This window comes from Crotalus tigris, unplaced genomic scaffold, assembly GCF_016545835.1.
Source record: "Crotalus tigris isolate CLP2741 ecotype Arizona unplaced genomic scaffold, ASM1654583v1 scf7180000019642.961951, whole genome shotgun sequence".
Classification (NCBI taxonomy): domain Eukaryota; kingdom Metazoa; phylum Chordata; class Lepidosauria; order Squamata; family Viperidae; genus Crotalus; species Crotalus tigris.
This window is the reverse complement of record NW_024097636.1, coordinates 845968-865036: the sequence shown is the minus strand read 5'-3', so window position 1 is coordinate 865036 and position 19069 is coordinate 845968. Positions and strand designations below refer to the sequence as shown.

The following is a 19069-nucleotide window of genomic DNA, read 5'->3' as shown; positions in this document are numbered from 1 at the left end:
TAAGTCCAATTCTGAAAAGTTACCTTAATGAATGAATACAATGGAAATGTATTCCAATCCCTATGCATGGATGTTGATCCACCAATCTAATTTTACCAATTAAAATTGATATTAAAAGTTTATTGTATATAAATTTACTTAACATTCTCATTAACTTATTAGTTAAATGTATAATTGTTGTTTCTAGTACAATGACATCCAATTGATGAAAGTCACAAGGAACAAAACTGTACAACTAAATTTGGTCAATACTATGAATGTATTTATTATGTTTAAATCAAAAAAAGCAAAATCTTTTTTTCATGCTATAAATTTTTATTAAAAACTGAATATACATTTGTTTAAATAAACTAACTGGCAATTAAATTTGTGCACTGTGGTATTCTCTTATAAAATTGAAATGTCGTTTCTCTCTATGGGAGTCTTTTTATATTTGACACCTAAAGAGGGTAAACTACAATTTGAATTTAACAATGTTCTAAAATAAGTACGTACCTACACTCTAATTTTAAAAAAATTGTGCATGTATTTGAACATTTGTGGCCCTTCAAAAGAGGCACCCTGATGCAGCAACAACATATCACATTTGGAATCAATGGATGCAAGTATGCCTAAAGACAGCTTTTGGAATCTGTAGAGATTTGCATGTCTTGGATATATTAAATACTCTTAAAGACAGGAAAAAGACAATGTATTGCAAATGCTATGAGTAATACTGTTCTAATCATGTTCATGGAAATAATGATTTTATATGAAAAGTGCTTAAACAGCAGAAGTGTTTCACCAATTTAGCTGCTCAAAATTAATACATTCCAGGACGAGAGACTTGTCCGATCTTTCAAATGCTTGAAAGACACAATTCATTGATGCTGTTCTTTTCCTGTTCATATTGATCCAACTGGTAGTATTCAAAGGTTACTTGATTGATATGCTTTCCACTTGAGACTAACCGCAGTACAGTGTTGTCACAATCAATCTTCATTTGAGCTAGTCAAAGAGAAATAATTTAGATTTTATTTTAATTGCTTTAAAAAATATATAGATCTTAAACAACTTTAATGGATTGCACTTTTATATATAGGACTCGTGTACAAATTTTCAAAAGGTATGCCTATATCATTACTTTATACCCTACTGCCCCTATACAGAAAAAAATGATCTGTGTCTATGGATAAAAGCAACTTCCATCTTCATGCACTATCATGCATGAAGATTAGATGTGTGTATGCTGCAGTAAATATCTGGACATATGATATCTAACAAGGCATCTTCTTTCCACATTAAAATGTACATTATTGCAAAGAGGATTGCAAAAACCTTATTAATATACTAAATCACTATCAAAGAATGCCTTCACGCTGATTTCATTGATGGCTTCAAAAAAAAGGTTGAATATTTTTCCTATTCTGGATTGCCTTTACCCTGAAATGGCCTAATCTGATCTCAGAAGATCAGTGTAAGACCAATTTAACTGATAATATAACATGACAACAATATACTGTTCTTTATAGGATCCCTGATTAAAAGAATAATTCTTGAGGCATTAATTCAAGAGGCACTATCTTTATATCAAATGTGTTTAATTTGTCTTCATTAACACCCATTAAACCAAATTTGAATGCACACAATAATATTTCCTCATATGAGCTATATTGTACTTGATTTCCTGAAAAATAAAAATCATTGTAACTACAAAAATAGCAGTAGAAAGCAGAAGCAACTGACAGTGGATGGTTAGTGAAAAGATTGTGAAGGTTTTTGTTCATTTGAAGGATAGTAGTTTACACTCAGCATCATTTACAACTCTCAGATAGAAAAGACTAAGCCTCACTAAGTTGCATAGAAGGGGAAAATATCTTATTGTATGGGTGTTTAGCTGAGCTAGGTCTTCCCATGTCTTCATGGTGCATACATCATAGTGTGCAATTGCATCTAGATTGAGAAGGAAGATTTTCAGGGCCAAGAGGCCCTAAGAGCCATGGTAGGTGGGAGCAATAATACAAGAAGAATGAGGCTATACAGATTACTTGGGTATGGACATAAGTTGTTTTTTTTTCTGGATAATGGACAGAGTTTGCAGGAGATGGCATGTCTGTGGGTCTTAGTTTCTAATAAGTTACAATCATTTCGTGTTTTCTGACTCAAGAAGGGACCAAATAATTTTTGACAATTGTGATTAGACAGGGTAGGCATGGAATAGCAAAAGAGATGTTTGGGGGCTACATAAAGCCTGTGTGTTTTCAAGTTTCCCACTTTGCTGTATGGTATTTGTGAGACCATCTGCACATAGCAGTGATGACACTGATTGATACCCACTCAGGGCTTGGTCGCCAGCTAAGCAAAACTCTTTTTTACAAGACCTTTTTTTTTAATACTCATTGCTAGTCCCCTGTACTAATCTCTGTCATGAAAAGAAATTTGTACAAAAATATCATTCCTTATTGGAAAATCTTCATTCCTTAACACAAAAAATGCATGACCTTCCACATTCTGACTGTTGTCTAGATTTGTTGCAAAAAAAACTTTTTGGCAGTTGCAGCTGCAGTGCATCTGAAGCCATGAGCTTGATTAAACAGACCACAATGGCATAAATTAGAATGCAGATAAATAGCAGAAAAGCTGTTTTTCTTCAATACACTTTGTCATGCTTTTTTTACTAGAAAGCTCAAAAATCCCAAGCAATTAGTTTACATAATTATCTTTTTTATATTTATAATGTCTATACTGTAGTGCCAAAATCTGGATGTCTATTAGATGAAAACAGAGAATAGCCTTCCTTTTTGCTGCCCTCTAAAGGTTATCTGACATTTTACAGATATGATAGCCCTATTATATTACTTTGAGAAAATATTTGAACAAGAAGCATTAGCACAAGAGATTACCAGGGCCACTGAAAGAATGGCAAAGATCAGCCAATGGAAGCATCTTGGAAGGGTCTAACCCATTTCCTCCCAGCAACTCCATAAAATCTCCAGTGCCTCTGCAACCTGCAGTTGTTTTCTGTGTACAAGGAAAAGCAGAAGGACATGGAATCATGTTAAATAGATAATTTAAAATGCAAGTTTATTTTAGTAAATGAGATTTAGAAGATTATGCAAAATAATAATGTGTGTTTTAGTTTTGATTAATGAAGTTCTCTTTCAATCTTTCAAAGTAGTTCAGGGTAGAATTGTATTCATCTTCACAGCTTCAAAATACTGAGAACTCATAAAGATTGCTATAAGCCAGCAATAGCAAATCTATGGCACGCATGACACAAGTAATAGGCGGTGTCATTTTTCCTGACATGCACAGAGCCACGTGAGATTGTAGTCTTTGGACCCTCTGAAAGTTGCATGAGAAGGCCCTGCTCTTGAGGGGCCTTTGAAGCATTCAAGAACCATGCAAGAACATTCTCACACAATTTTTAGAGGCTCCAGAGGCTGTGTGAGAGCACAGTCCTCTTGTGCAACTTCCAGAGGGTCTGGAGGCTATGAGAGAGCACACTACATTTCTTATGCAGCCTCTGCAACCAAAAAGTGTAGGAAGTTCTCACTTGATTTTCAGAGGCTGCACAAGAATGTGATATGCTCTCACGTGACCTTTGGACCCTCTGGAAGTCACACAAGAAGGCTCAACCTCTGGAGCCTCCAAAAAATGAGCAACAACAGGGTGTGCTTTCCCGCTATTTTCAGAGACTGCAAAGACATGCAAGAGCATTCTCCTTAGTTTCCAGACTTAGTGTGATCTGGAGCTGCTTCAGATTTTTCTGAGAATCAAAAAAAACCCCAAACAATTATTATGTACAGGATGTGTCTTAAATTGATACCGTATTTTCCCCAAAATAAACCCCACCCCCCAAAAAGACCTACCCTAATTTTTGGTTGTGGGCCTAATATAAGCCCTACTCCAAAAATAAGCCCTAATTAGGACCCCACCCACTCTGTCCCACCTGGTTGCCGCAATGGGGCAGGAGGCCACATGGCACATTGTACTGCTGCTGCCACAACGAGGAGAGGCAGGTGGAGGAGGTGGAGCTGTCCCACATGCCCCGCACCCATTTCCTTCAGGTCCCCCCCAGCTAGGCCATTCCTTGCTCCCTTTCACTCCCCTCTCGAGCCAGACTGCCATGCTAACCTACAGAGGATGGGCGGGGTAGGCCTGGTCCCCCTCCGCCGTTTTGGAGCCAGGGGGAAGTGACGACAAAAGGATCCACTGTTGCTATGTGGAGAGGTGGCAGGGGGGGCTTGTGCCGCCCAGTCATGGTGCAAGCCATGGGAGAGTTGGCGGAGGAGAAGGAAGCTGCGGCTGCCGCCATACAGGTGATCTGTGGGGTGGAGTGTGAAGAAAGCCCCTCCAGCGGCACACAGCAGCAGTGGAGCCTTTTGCTGTCACTCCCTCCTGGCTCCAAAATGGCGGAGGGGGACCAGGCCTCCCCGCCCATCCACCTTAGGGTAGCATGGCAGTCCGGCTCAGGAGGGGAGTGAAAGGGAGCAAGGAATGGCCTGGCTGGGAGGCGCCTGAAGGAAGCGGGTGTGGGGTAAATGGGACAGCTTCACCCCTCCGCCACCTGCCTTGTGTCATTGTGGTGGCAGAGGAGCAATGTGCCGCACTGCCTCCTGCTGCGGGAGGTCACAGCAGAAGTGGGCCAGCAGCCATGTGGGCTCCTGCTGGATGGGGCTGTTGGTGCCGCTGCCACGAGGCAAGGCAGATGTCACAAAAAATATAAGACACCACCCGAAAATAAGACGTAATGCCTCTTTTGGAGGCAAAAATAATATAAGACTGGGTCTTACTTTCGGGGAAACACAGGTATGCCTCCCATTTCACTATCCAAAGTGACTCTTTGTTATGAATTGTTTCTGTTTTGTCTGGGGTGGGGGTGACAGGCTAGCAAAGTTCAGTTCAGCATTTTCTGAATTTTTGACAAACTAAGCCCAAAAAGTTTGCCATTGCTGTTACAAGCAAGGAGATAGCGCAAAGATTGTCATTCAGATTCCCTGCACTCCCAGAGATCCTAGCAAAAATCAACTCACACAAAAGGAAATAAAAGAATCTGCTAGTTTCGATAAACATCATGCAAATGAGTGTTAAATGAAATATCACATAAGGGCATAAAAATTCAAGAAGCTTTTTAAGATTTCTCTTTTTAAAAAGGTTTTGCTTCCCAGAGGGATGACTCTATTCTAAATGTAGAGTTCACGAATGATAGAAGCTTTGGGAGCCAGGATGTAATGAACAATGGCTGTCCTTGTCCCATTGAATTTTTTACCTAACATGAATAAGTAATAATTACTTAAACATCATGCTAAGTCAAAACCAAATAACCACTTTATGGGTTTGTCCATGGCTGGCTCAGGAATTCTGGGAGTTGAAGTCCACGAGTCATAAAAGAGCCAAGGTTGCCTACCCCTGAACTAGGAGATCTCCTCATATGCAAGAATATAGTTCAGAAAATGCCTGTGTCTCAGAAAACATTTTGTCCTTCTTTTTGACCTGTGCTGAACAGGAGGATGGAATGTTCAAAATCCACAGATGGGTACTGCCTTCCAGAGTTAGTATCAGACAAATGGTTCTGGCATAAAAATAAAGAGGCAAGGAACAAATAGAAAAAAAGACCAGATGTGGCCACAAAGACTAGCAGCACATTTGCTGAATTGTGTAACCATGTAGCAGATGTATAAGGAAGAAACTGACAACTCACCTTCAAGTGAAAGCCCTTCAGATGCCCCAGGCTAAGATCAGATATTTTTATCAATGTTGGATAGATAATGGAAAAACTGCAGTTCCGATGCTGATGAGGAACAATCATTGTAAACCTTCCACTAGGAGTCTGGGAGATGATATTGCAAGCTTTAGTACAGGGGAAGATACAGAATTACTGAGTCACAATTTGTTCACTAAAAAGGAATGCAGACTTTTTATCTGAGGTCTTGGCACTAACACAGATAAGATGCTAATCAGCTGGGCTGAGGTCTTCCAACAGTGTCTCCCATTCAAAAATCAGGCATGAGTTTTTCAATTTAGGGTTGCAAATATAATACTGGAAGCAACAGAAAATAACCATTGCTTATTGGCCTGTTTTACTGAAGTAACACTGAAGATGCTATGTCATCTAGTAGGGGGAAAAAATCCATAGTGGCAAATAGTTTCCAGTGTTCGTACCTAAGTGTTCTCAGCATCAGACCTAAATGGTTCCCACATTGGCAGAATAGGAGAAAGGTTTTTTTAAAAAAAAAAGTCAGTCAATTTGCCAACCTTTTTATGCCATATAAATGCATCTTATAAAGGCACACTCAACCCCATGATGAAAACCAGACTCAAAAATCAACCCCCTATAAAGGCTAAAGCTACTTTTATTGAAAGTGGCTATATAAGAGAATCTTGCAAGTGTACTTACTTTAAGCTTTCCTCATTTTAGTCTAATTTTAGGAAGGACAGAGGGAAATCATTTTGTTGCTGCTTTTGTTAAATCATTTGTGGTCATTAATATTCATTCATTCATTCAAATTTTATAGCTGCCCAACTCAACCAAATTCTCTTTAGTTTCTCTTTGCATGCTCTTATTGTACCTTCAGGGAACAGTTCTACTTTTTTAATGACTTCAATGATTTCTAAATGCTTATGCCAAATCATGCCTAAAGAGCCAGAATAAGGGCCCTCCATTGTTATTTGATCATGGCCCAGCAATCAGTACCTTTGCCCAGTTAAGTTGCAGCACCTAGCCCAGTGGTTCTCAACCTTTTCTCAACTATGGACCCTCTTTAAATATCTTTTGTGGCCATGGATCATGGTCACAGACCCCCAAGACTTAATTCATTATTTAAATCATAACATTTCTTCAAACCTTCATAGACCCCTTGTGATGACATCACAGACCCTCCCCCAGGGCTCCGCAGACCAAAGATTGAGAGCCACTGACTTAGCCAATTATGGTTGTTCTTAAAAATGAAAATAAAAAAACAGAGGGGTAAACCTGGATAGTGTTTGAATGAGAGACTGCCAGAAAATTTCAAGGCTGGTAGAGTAGACTAGGAAGTCAGAAAAAGTTTAGAGAAGCATGCCTCTATTGTGGGCAAGAAAACATAGTCAAGCTGATTGAACCTTTGCTGCATCAGTACCTATACTATTCCTCTTTATTTTATCACAGCTTGACTACACTATTGTTCTTCTAAGAAATCACAGCCATTTCAGAAGATAAAACAAAAACAAGCTTACGGAAAAGATTAGGCTGCTTCTTTATTGTTAATGTGAATCCACTCCCTGCATCCTGAATCCTGAAGAAGATCATGGCAACATTCTGAGATGACCTGATGGTGGTCAGGCTAGCTCCAGCTTCACATAAATCTCTATACCTTTCAGAGGTGGGGAGAGGATGATCCAAAGAGCTAGGAAACTTCTCACCCTTCAGAATCCAGCCATCAAAAACCTAGAGGGATGTAGGAGTACAGAAGAGAATTCAGATTTATATCAGGTTTCCTCATCTTGATCTTTCCATATTTACTGAAACTGCAATTTCCAGACTGAAGATATTCTTCTATCTCCAAAACCAAGACAATTTGTCTATTAAAGTAAATTCTTTGTTCATCATGTTTCATATTAAGTTTTAAATCCAAACATATTGTTCATAATTGGACTGATTGTTATTGTTCATATTACTGGTATTATTGGCATCTCATTATTGGGATTTCATTAAATGTGGATAAGAACATGCATGTTCTCATTCTCAGATTATTCCTTTTAGTGAGTATAATACTAGCTAATGAAGTAAAAAGAGACTGACTCTTTTTATTCTAGAAAGAATGTTTTGTAGGCTTGGACCTCTCTTATATCTCATGCCAATTCAAGAATTTCACCAAACTGCTGCACACATGACTTGGCGTTAACATCTATTATAAGTCATCACTTCATGCACCAATAATAATTACTCTGACATTCTCTGTATTTTCTACTTCAGATGTTTTAATAATTGGGCTTAATTATGAAAGACACATTTCTAAACCTGACGTTTAAACTTGAAGTGGAGTGATCAATATGCAGCATGCAAAATAGAAGGTAACGATTCAGACGTTCAGTTTTGAGGTTTCCAAACATGGTGAGTGGAATGAGGTTGGCTTTGGGTCCAAAATCCCTCCTCTACAGTCTGCGTCTGGTAGTCTTGCTACTTAGTATCATAAATTTTATTTTATTTTTTTATTCATTTCAGTTACATCTTGTTTTCAAGGATACCCACACTTTCCCCTTTTTTCATTTTCTTCTAGCAGCAAGCTTGCCAGTTAGACTAGCAGTTGTGGCTGGGTAAAAAATTAGACTCATCAGTTGTAGCTCACTCCAGCTCTAGAGACCCTGCATTCCTTTCAAGCATTCTTGAGCTGAGCAGCCAACTATGCATACACTCCAGTTGAGGTCCCTAAACTCTGGGAGCTAGAAAACACTTTTGGAATATTGAAACCATGTTTTAGGCATTCTCACAAAATGACTACCAAAAAGGAATGTGGTGAAAATACCAGCTATCACCCTTACACCTTCCGGACAATCTTTCACTGACCAATTTAATTCTGATTTCTGGCACCCAGGTAGAGAAGCAAAACTTTGGGCTATGGCCATCTATCATGTTTTCTTTCAATTTCCCCAGGGCCCATGTGAAATCTAGTGGTATTCTTGGAGATAAAAACTATGCAACTATAATTTGGCTTTGCAGAGTGGTAATTTTATACTTAATGTTTTTAAAGGTGAATAAAAATGACTGCTTTTTGTTCTAATCATTCCTTTGTTCTTCAAATAAACATGTGAGATCCTTCATGTTCCAGATCCAAGGAAATTAAAATGTTCATATTACATGAAGTCAAAGAAACAAATGTTTTGACCTTAGTGTTAATTATATTCTCTTAGGAATTGCTAATAAATTCCATTTAAAGACAAGGCAGACACTTGATTTTTCAAGCCACAAATGCATGGTGTATAGTGGTTATCTGTGATGGAATATAGTAGAAGGGATCCCCAGGTGGGAAGGGATGCATTACACAGGAATAAGAGACAACCCAGTCCAGATATTTTGTGTGAAAGAAAGAGGGTGAAGCCCCTCCCTAGTAGTTTTCAGAGTATTTGGTAAATGTAGATAGTAGAGAGCCTCAGTTTGGCAAGATTCTGTCTATAGGTGGAACCAATAAAGAACTCAGCTTGGAAGACTCATGTGCCATTCTTGGGTTTGGGGCCTCACATGATCTACAGCAGTGGTTCTCAACCTTTTTAATGCCGCGACCCCCAACCGGTCGTAAGTCGAGGACTACTCAACCGGTCGTAAGTCGAGGACTACTCAACTGGTGCAGCACCGTTTGCAGAATGGGACTTTTGGCGGGCTCAGCAGGGCAGAGACAGCCTGGACAATTCCTATTGGCTTTTGAAAGCCAATAGAATTAGACTCTATTCAAGAGAGTCTATTCTATTGGCTTTCAAAAGCCAATAGAATAAAAGGGAGTAGCACAGCTAAGGAAAAGGGGAAAAAAATGGCGGACTGCATTGTTTGGCGACCCCCATGAAATGGTTGTTCGACCCCAAATGGGGTCCCGACCCACAGGTTGAGAACCACTGATCTACAGGTTGGACTTCACTTCAGGGTTATGTTTTGGGTAAAGAGGTGATGGTTTCCTATGCTGCATTTTATCCTAGAAAATGCAATTATTTCTCCAGATAATATGCTAAGGTAACAACACCCAAAGGATAGCAAGTTCTCTCCATCTATTGTAGCAACAGAACAAAGTTTCTTGCAATACTTTAAACTCTGGCCAATGTATAAAGTATTATGATAAATGTATGGTATCTTTCCCATAACCATATCTTCTGTGGGCTATCAGCTTCCTTCTTTATTTCTATGTTTATTGGCTGCAGAAATTCTAATAATGTTTTGTTAATATTTTATCTCTACATACTTAAATATGTATGATACAGCTGACAAAGTGAGAAAGAGCTTGTGGCCTAGAGGTTAATACAACTGCCTAACATGCATATAGCCCAGGTTCGAATCTCAGAAGAGTAAGTCTGGCTGAAGAGAGTTAAGAATCTCAAAATAGCTATCCCAGTTCTTTCTTTATTCTTTGTTAGCAACCTAAAAATATTTAAATACTTAATTTAATTATTAAAAGTAAAATATTCCCTTCTGAATCTCAAACTTATGAAAGACATTGTGGTATAATGGTTGAGGGTTGAGCTACAACTGATGAGTCTAATTTTTTACCCAGCCACAACTGCTAGTCTAACTGGCAAGCTTGCTGCTAGAAGAAAATGAAAAAAGGGGAAAGTGTGGGTATCCTTGAAAACAAGATGTAACTGAAATGAATAAAAAAATAAAATAAAATTTATGATACTAAGTAGCAAGGCTACCAGACGCAGACTGTAGAGGAGGGATTTTGGACCCAAAGCCAACCTCATTCCACCCACCATGTTTGGAAACCTCAAAAGCGAACGTCTGAATCGTTACCTTCTATTTTGATTTTTTGACTTTACTAGTGCCAACTATATCCTGGTTTTTTTTTTATAAAAGAAAAGTTAACTTGTGGTGTGAATTCCTTCACCTTTGTCTGATATAGCAACTTTCAGTCTGCGGACAACCTCATACCTTCAAGAAGTCTCCAGCTTGACAGTCAATGTTGACAAAATCAAAATCTATGCTGATGAACTCCTCTGGTTCTCCTATGAAGAATGTGGCACAATGCATCTGGGGTTGGTCTGTGGTGAAGGTGAACTGCCCTTCTATACTTAGCATGTCAAGACATCCTGCAGATGAGAATAGATGCAAGTCAATTCCTTTTTCTTAGGGGAGGAACCTCTTTTTCCCCATGTTAGATTCAAGGGCAGGGAATATTGAAGAGAGAAGCTATGTGCATACAAAATGAAAGACAATTACGTATTTGACATTATTGAAAGAATCCCAGCTTTTAATAATCTTAAAAAATACCATGTAATCAGTGGTGGGATTCAAATATGTGAACAACCAGTTCTCTGTGTGGATACCACTTCCGGAAGTCCATTCGGGGCCTGGGCAACAAAAAATTAGCTACCGGTTCTGCCAAAGTGGTGCGAACCGGCTGAATCCCACCACTGCATGTAATCTTCCAAAATCACACAATATAAAAATGATTAACATAATAATTTTAGGCTCATATTATAAAAGAGAAGCCAGCAGCTAAGTAATTCCTAGGTCAAGGCACTTTTACATGCATTACTAAAAACAAGATAAATGTAACTCACAAACGTGCTAATTATATGCGAATGCCCCTTTTAGGGAAAGGCCATCATTCTCAGTATGCTGTTTAGTTTTTAAGAAGATTATACATTCAATCCCTGGCACACAGAGCTATAGAAGAGTCCAGAAAGAAATCTTGGAAGTTACATCCAGACTTTTTGCTCAGGTTAGGTAGCTCCCAGTTTGCTTAATTATGCCCCCAAACTGGTGAAATCAACTTCTGCCATTTGGATGCAATAAACATACAAAACTGCATCGTAAGCCTTAAAAGAAACACTCTCCAAATGCAGAAACAAATGGAGAACATATGCAGAACCATAGTACTCTCCCAATCACTACTTTTGCAAATCTCAGCCTCCTACTTTCACCCCAGTCATTAGGACTCCAGATTCAAAATTTCCTAAGCCTTCTTCCCAGTTTTTAACTCTCATTTTAAAAACTCATCAGACAAAACCTTTCCCTTCCCTCCTTCTCCATAGGGGGTTGAAAGTTCATGTGGAGAGAGTCAAGGAGACACATTCATCCATATTTCCTGCCCATTATCAGGAAACAGAAGTCTACGTTCCACAGTTGTATTATGCCTTTATTAGGATTAATTAAAATGACATAAAAGAATATGCAAAAGCTTTGGGGTTTTTCTTACTTTGAGCCTGATGCTACCAAAAAGCAGGATAGAAAAGCAAGAAAATCCAAATTCTACAGCTCTGAGCTTAAATACTCAGACTCTTAAAATGACAATTGGGGGCTAAAGGCGTTGATTACCAAAAGTTGCAACTGATGTCAGCCTTTGACTATCATTCAAGATCAAGTGGTTCTTCTCAATTCTGGAACTACAAATCCCCAAGCTCACAGGCTCCTGGCTCAGATGAGAACTGGGGGGGGGGATCTTGAATTTACATCTTGGAAATGACTGATTGAATGATTGTGTGCCATCAAGTCTGGGTCTTCCAAATTCTTCACAAAAGGATGTACAATTATAAATGTATCTACACAATGTGCACATTGGCATAGCATTTATACAGCATTTTTGAGAGTGCTTGGTGAGCTATTCTGGATAAATTTTCCAAAAATAATTCTACACTTATTTCCCTGTATAAATGGAGAAGGCCAGCAAGAAAACATAGCTTAAAGTCATATGAGATTTTTTCTTCTTCATGGAAAAAATAGGAAGTTTCTTTTCCTTACATTCCCATTTTGCTCTTATTAAAATAAACAATAATATAGAAAGTAGAAGACACAAATACTTCCCATTCATACTTGTAGCATTCAAGTGAGGACAAGGATGAAATCAGCCATGCACTACAAACTCCATCCCTTTTTGTACATGCATTATTACAGTATATCACATCCACATACTAATGGGGTAGAGCTTGCAGTGCAAGGCTGCTTTTGCCAGAAAAATGTAAGAAAAGTTCCTGCATATAATGCTCCAATGCTATCTCCACTGCTGAATCCTTTCCTATCTCCTTTACCTCTATTTCAAATCACTGCAAGTATCTGACATCCAGCCAGAAAATCCAGAATAATTGGATTTTCCAACCCTGGACAGGATAGGCAAAAGGAAAAAAAAAGATTACTTCAACATGAAGCAGATAAGATGACTTAAGCTTATCTCACTTGTGGGCTGGGAATGGGATGAAGGCAACGCTGTGAAAACACATCAGAATGCAAAAATTGCTCCTGTGTTTTTTGTGCCATGGAAGGTGCCAGTAGAGAAAGCCCTGAAATAGGTAATATTACACTCATGCAACAGCAGGCAAGCTGTATACTTCCTTTTCCCCCCACCTTTCCAGAAGATTTTAAAGTCTGCGTTCTGTTATTCATGAAAAACAGACATGGGAAAAGTACCATGTATCAGTGATAGAGTGGATTCATACATTATGGTAAGTCATGGTTTGTTTAATCATAACTACTACACTCCTCAATTGGCTGGGTTTAGGCAATGTGCTAAGCCATAAAATGTGATATACAAACTACTATTCATATAGTACACCAAGCCAACATCACACAAACTGCATTGTGATTTAGTACTATGTGTAGTGTCTCTGTTCAATCTCTGAGATGCCAGTTAAAAGGATGAAACAGAAGTATTGTAAAGAAACAGGGGATGTCAACAGAGATGAGAGCCTTTGGAGAATAACCAACACCCATGAGAGTGAACTGTGTTTGGCTACATGGCATAAGGTAGCTTTCTCTGTCTTAATTTTGATAGCCAGTGAAACTTTTCACTGCATTTCTGCAGTATTTTTCTCTCGCAACTCATCTTATTCTGAATCTCATGTTTTCTGTATTTTTTCCCCTTGTGCCAACTGCTTCCCTTCTTGTTGCACTGCTAAACAAAGATATTGAGCCAGGAATGGAAATAGGCTTCATGCTTCACTGCCATTTCCTTCTTAGCATAGGACAAGGAGATCCTCTCAGGTCCTTGCCCCAATCCTCCCTGAAAAGCATGGCTTCTGGCATCCTTCCCTGGCATCTTAGAGCCTTGCAGCTTAGTGGTGCAGACATTTGGGAGATTGAAATCCCATACTTGCAGAGGGCATCTGGGCAAAGATGGCTTGGAATTTTGCTCCCAAGAGGGAGTCTCTCTGGCATAATTTGAACACACGGTCAGGAGCAAGCTTTGGAATCTGCCCCAGTATACAGGTTCAACACTGGTATGTATTTAGTCATGAGGAAGGAGATCACACGTGAAAACATATTTAAAGTTATCTCCTTTCACCTCCAAAGAGCCAACTGATAACTTGGGAAGTTGGAACTATTGTCAGTGCACAAGTGAGACAACCTAAAGTTATGCAGGGCTATTCTTTTCCTTCCCTTAGGCAACCAGTACAGCACTGCTACCACTATCCATATCCCACCCCAACGTTTTCTCCTATCATATCTCTTCTGTTGCATCTTCCTCCACTGGTGGAAACCCCCGCTGAAAACCTCATAAAGTTATTTTCTCTCGTCTAGCTTCAGACGCTATCAACGTTCTCCAAGTACAACCAGTGGCCTGGATTGTCCAAAAGACATCAGACTGGAGAAGTTTCGACTACTCCCTCGGTCACAAGCATCCTCTGCTATTCCCCCCATCCAGCCAGCTAAATAAACCCACCATAAACTTTTTTTTTTGGGGGGGCTGGCAGTTTCAAGAGCAGAGATGCCACATTATTATCTGCCTCTAAGACAGGGGTTCTCAACCTTGGCAACTTTAAGACTTGTGGACTTCAACTCCCAGAATTCCTCAGCCAGCTTTGCTGGCTGAGGAATTCTGGGAGTTGAAGTCCACAAGTCTTAAAGTTGCCAAGGTTGAGAACCCCTGCTCTAAGATCACTAATTCAAAACTTATTTTGGTAATATTCATGATACCCCACGAAAAGGAAGTTCTGTTCCCCCTTTCCAGGCGGCGTTAGCAACAGAGATACAGTACAGGAGGTAAAATGCCATAGAAGGCGAACCCTTGGTGGCTCTCAGAAAGTTTTCCGCTCCAGCTGATCTCTGGAGGAAAGCCCTTCGCGCACACGCTCCACAGCTTGTTTAATGTCCACTCTTAGCAAAACGGGCGTTTAGAAGGGGCTCCGAGACGATTTCTCGTCGTTTCTCACGTGCGAGAAGCCGTCCCTGCCTAAGTTTCACCCCACCCAGTAACCTCTGAGGCAACACACCGGCTCCCGTCTTCATTCTAGGATTGGGATCGAGGTCACTTGAGCTCAAGTCTAACCTTTTAGGTCGCGGCGGGCGGAGATCGTAACAGCAGCGCCTTCTGACCTAACAGCTTCCCCGCCGGTGAGAGAATGGCAGTTCCCACCACCCTCGAACCTCTACCGGGGACGCCATCCCGACCGGCTTCTTCCCTTCCACCCCTTCCGCGAAGCCCTCAACTTCCTTCCCTCCGCCCAAGCTCGCCCGCAACTTCGCCACGCCGCCCGCCTCCGGAAGAAACTCACGCAGCACCCGACGGTAGATCTGCTCGCCGGAGAGTTGCCTTTTGAGCTCCGGGTTGAACAGCAGGGCCGGCCCGTCCGCAAAGGCGCCCTCCCTCCCCTGGAGACACAAAAGACAAGAGAGCTCCGAGGGGGCGCAGAAGGGGCCAGCCGGCGGCTCCGCGGGGCTCTCGCATTTAAAGGCTCTTGGCGCAACCTTCCCCCCCTCCCCGGTTGCGCCAAGAGTACAGCGGCCACCCCGAGGGTGGAAGGGGGCCGGGCGGAGAACGGGGAGGGGGGGCAGCCGGACGCCCGCTCTTCGCTCACCTCCAAGAACCTACTCTCCCCTCCGAGGGCGGCCCAGAAGAGCAGGGCGAGCTGGCAGCGCCGGAATCCGACAGCCATGTTCGACAGCCTTTGCGCCGCGGCGTGCGGAGACGGGTAGCAGCGGCGGGAGCGGCGTCTTCTCTGGAGTTGCCTCTTCGCAGACTTTCCCGGACGGGTCCCTTTTATAGAGCTTTGGCGAAGGGGAGGCAGCGGGTCCCCCGAGAGGGTAACCCATGGTTACTGGATCTCTGCCAGGGAGGCGAGGAGTGCGCAGTGATGACGGGGCCCCCAAATCCGCAGCTGCGCTCGTGCCCCGCTGCTGGCGCGGTCCACTCAAGGCTCAAAGCCCCCATCCCCACTCGAAAGTTCTTTGCCCCTTTTGCAATTCGCCCTTTTGGAAGAAAGCCCCCTCCCCCCCAACCAACGGCTAATTATAATATTGGGTCCTTTTTTTCCCCGGAGGTGGAGGGGAGAAAGGAAGGCAGAGTTCAGTGTTCAAAACTGTTCTGTGCTTCTGTTCCAAGTGAACTCCTAGCACGTTCTGAGCCAGGATAAAAAAACAGAAATCAGATCTGGGGGAGCGCTTTTGTTCAGATTAAATCCTGTTTTCCTAAAGGAAATTGTCAGAGGTACAGATTTTAGAGTGAGAAGGGAAATTTACTCATTCATTCATTCATTCATATGGCTCAGTGGCCTGAAAGTGTTTGGATGGGATGGAAAGACTGGCTCAACCCTGACAAGACTGTGCCCCCCCTCCCATTTCAGGGACAGGGATATTTTTTATTATTGGGCTTTTTAAAAAGTGGACTGACTGGTCTATCAGAGAGACAAGACTTCAAGTCTTTCCGTTCTCTATTTTTTAAAAGTTATTTCTATTAGAATAGCTAAAGTAATAGAATCTTGCCAGTCTGACTGTGTTTCCCTTTCTCCTGTTATGAGAATATGGGAAGGAAGGCTGTCTGAAGTGTTTTCATAAACCACTTTTTTGATCTGGGCTCAAGCTTTATTTCTCAGTAGAAGATCTTCCCTCTGTCTTTTAAGGCCATCCTGTTTACTCAATACAGATTAAAAGTAGACCCACCTCATTTCTTCCAACTGAGATGTTCTGCTGATTTACAAGCAATTCCTGACAACTGACTTAATCTGCTGGAAAGCTTTGCCAGCAGAACTGAACAATGTCAGCAAAAGAGCCAGAAAGTGGTGGTCAAGGGGAAGGTCAAGAAAGCATCCTTGTTAGACCAGAGCTAAACCCCAGCCAGCTTAGAGCTTCCTGGCTGAAGGTGATCCCAAATCCTTTTAATAAATTCAAGGAATGTCCTGAAAACATTGCTCTCTTGCGCATGATCTGGCCAAGGGATGCTTGAATTCAACACAGTCTCATGCCAGTTCATATGGGCATTATTTGTCACTGTAGTTACTTAAGATAGAGATGAAATTTTGTGGCTTAGTGTATACTACAAGCAACCTCTTGCCCTTTGTCTAATCTGTTTAACTATTAAACTTCTATTTTGCTAAGTAACTGAATATTTCTTGACAAGCTGAAACCTACAGAAAATATTTAAGTAAAACATTTAAGCAATATTACTCAATCTGATTTATTACATTATGTTATTGCTTTAATATTTTAAGCATAGGATTCTATACAAAGTAAAGCAATTTCATCTTAAGATCCAGATGTCAGGTGGAAATGACTTTTTGTCATTTTGTCACTGCAACAGCACTTTCTTTATAACTAACAACCTATTAAATACACATATATCACACATACATGCACGCAAGTATGCATGCAGGTGTGCACACACACACACAGCCTTTGATTGGAATTTATTCTTAGAGGTGCACATTCAGCAGCAGAGTTACAGCTGAATCTAAAATTGCTAAATTGGTTAAGGCACCATCTGGTCTTCTATCACTACAAGCAAAAAGCAATTTGTGAGAAGAATATACTTTTATACATTGCTTTATTATTATAGTGCTACTCTTATCGTAAATGCTGGTGTGTGCTGAATGGAGACAGCCAGCAATGGACTAGTCTTGGCAATACTTGTACTCTGTTGAATAATCATTTAAATCTTACTGCTATTCTAAAATGATCTGATTAATTCTAGTTTCACCTTTTTAATGGGATCATCGTTTTGATTCTTGGGAGACTTGTTTCAGGATTTGCATTTGTATCCTTTCAAAAATGCCATCCAAATCTTGAAGCATAATGCTTATTCAGAGACCTGGCCAAGGTCTGTGTTGAAGACTCAGATATAAGCCTGCTTTCAGCCATACAAGTTCATTGGGAAAGTAGACATTTGCTCTTTCTTGACCCCATTACTCTGGGTAGAAATAAATAAAATGTAGAAAAGTGAGTTTGGATAGCTATAACACACTGACCCACACAAGTAGAATGCACTGGAATTACTTTCAGGGCTCCAGAGGGCCCTTGCAGAAGTCAGCAGATACCACAAGCTAAATGGAAAAAGGTGAAATAGAATGTAAGACACTCCATAAATTGCCAATGACACACTATCTTTCATTATAAGGCTCTTTATGAGCTAAACGTTACATTTGCTTTATAGAATGCAAATAAAGATTTTGAAATAGAATACTGTAAGTTGAATATATCAAAGTGGAAAAACCATTTAAATTAGAACAAATTATTAATAGATTAGCTGAATGGAGGAGATACAAAATGATGCCCACATTTACATTAAGAAATAAAACTTTGAGACACATATGCATTAGCTCATGGATGGTAAAATCTAAAAAGTTGTCTAATTATTGCTTACAAAGGATGAAAAAAAATAAGAATGTATTGTGAGGAAGGGCCTTCAAGTTTTATTCTGCTCTGTTTTTCTCAACTTATTTGTATGGAATATAATTCAGCTGTTTTACTTTCTGTGATTAAATATCAGAAAAATAACCACTATTGTTATTTTATATTATATATCAGACACCACAGTTATGGTCTACTTTGCCCACGTTTCAGCAGTAGCTAAAAAAATTCATTATCATTTCTTTCTCTTTATAAATTTTTGATGTTTTAATGAACCAATTTTAGTGATTTTCGACTTGAAAGTAATTTTGTATGGGGCTTGATGTTTTTCCTAGATTATTCCTACACTCAAAATCCTATAGCTAAATTCAGTTGATTTACTTTTGGCTGAGTAATGGCAAACTCAAATTCCAAAACCTCATTTTTGTGACACTGGAACTCAGCAGTTTAAGCTCCAAGATGGCCAGTTTATCATTGGGAGAAGGTCCTTCAAATTCCCATCTTTCAGTTCTTTGACTCAAACATGGTCTTGCACTAGACTTTAGGCAGTTCTTACAGGCTTTTATTTCACACACACAACAACCCCCGAAAGAGTCAGGCAGTGGAGCAGTAAGGACCAGCTGGAGACCAATTCTGGCACTCTTTTATTGGTCATTCTTTTATTGGCCTGCAGCCAAGCCTTCAAGGAGCATCTAAGGTGTTTTCCTCTCTCCCTCCTGGGTCATCCAATAAAAAAAAAAGATCTCTAGTTATGGTCAGATAAAAGCAACTTCATTCCTTTAATGAGAAAAACAGTAACCATGCATATATATAGACAGTATTAGGCAGGTACAAGAATAATTTTCAGTC

General features: G+C 40.3%; 1 protein-coding gene and 1 long non-coding RNA gene across 3 annotated transcripts in view; one reads left to right on the top strand and one right to left on the bottom strand.

Moving 5' to 3' along the window:
• LOC120317398 overlaps nucleotides 1–7252 on the top strand; it is a 34781-nt gene extending 27529 nt beyond the window's left edge. Inside the window, exon 3 of the long non-coding RNA XR_005559227.1 lies at nucleotides 7130–7252. This is a non-coding gene — a long non-coding RNA (uncharacterized LOC120317398). The remainder of the gene's footprint in view (nucleotides 1–7129) is intronic.
• On the bottom strand, nucleotides 241–15847 carry LOC120317396 (corticotropin releasing hormone binding protein). 2 transcript variants are annotated; one of them, XM_039363981.1, is made up of 7 exons: nucleotides 15457–15847; nucleotides 15154–15250; nucleotides 10595–10752; nucleotides 7198–7408; nucleotides 5684–5832; nucleotides 2883–3000; nucleotides 241–987 (listed from the first exon to the last, which is right to left on the bottom strand). In XM_039363981.1, exons 1-7 carry the CDS (start codon nucleotides 15532–15534, stop codon nucleotides 839–841), a joined length of 960 nt encoding a protein of 319 aa, XP_039219915.1. In that variant the 5' UTR covers nucleotides 15535–15847; the 3' UTR covers nucleotides 241–838. The 2 variants fall into 2 exon arrangements, with proteins under 2 accessions (XP_039219915.1, XP_039219916.1); XM_039363982.1 differs by lacking the exons at nucleotides 15154–15250; nucleotides 15457–15847 and adding an exon at nucleotides 14928–15080.
• Between the last annotated feature and the right edge of the window lie 3222 nt (nucleotides 15848–19069).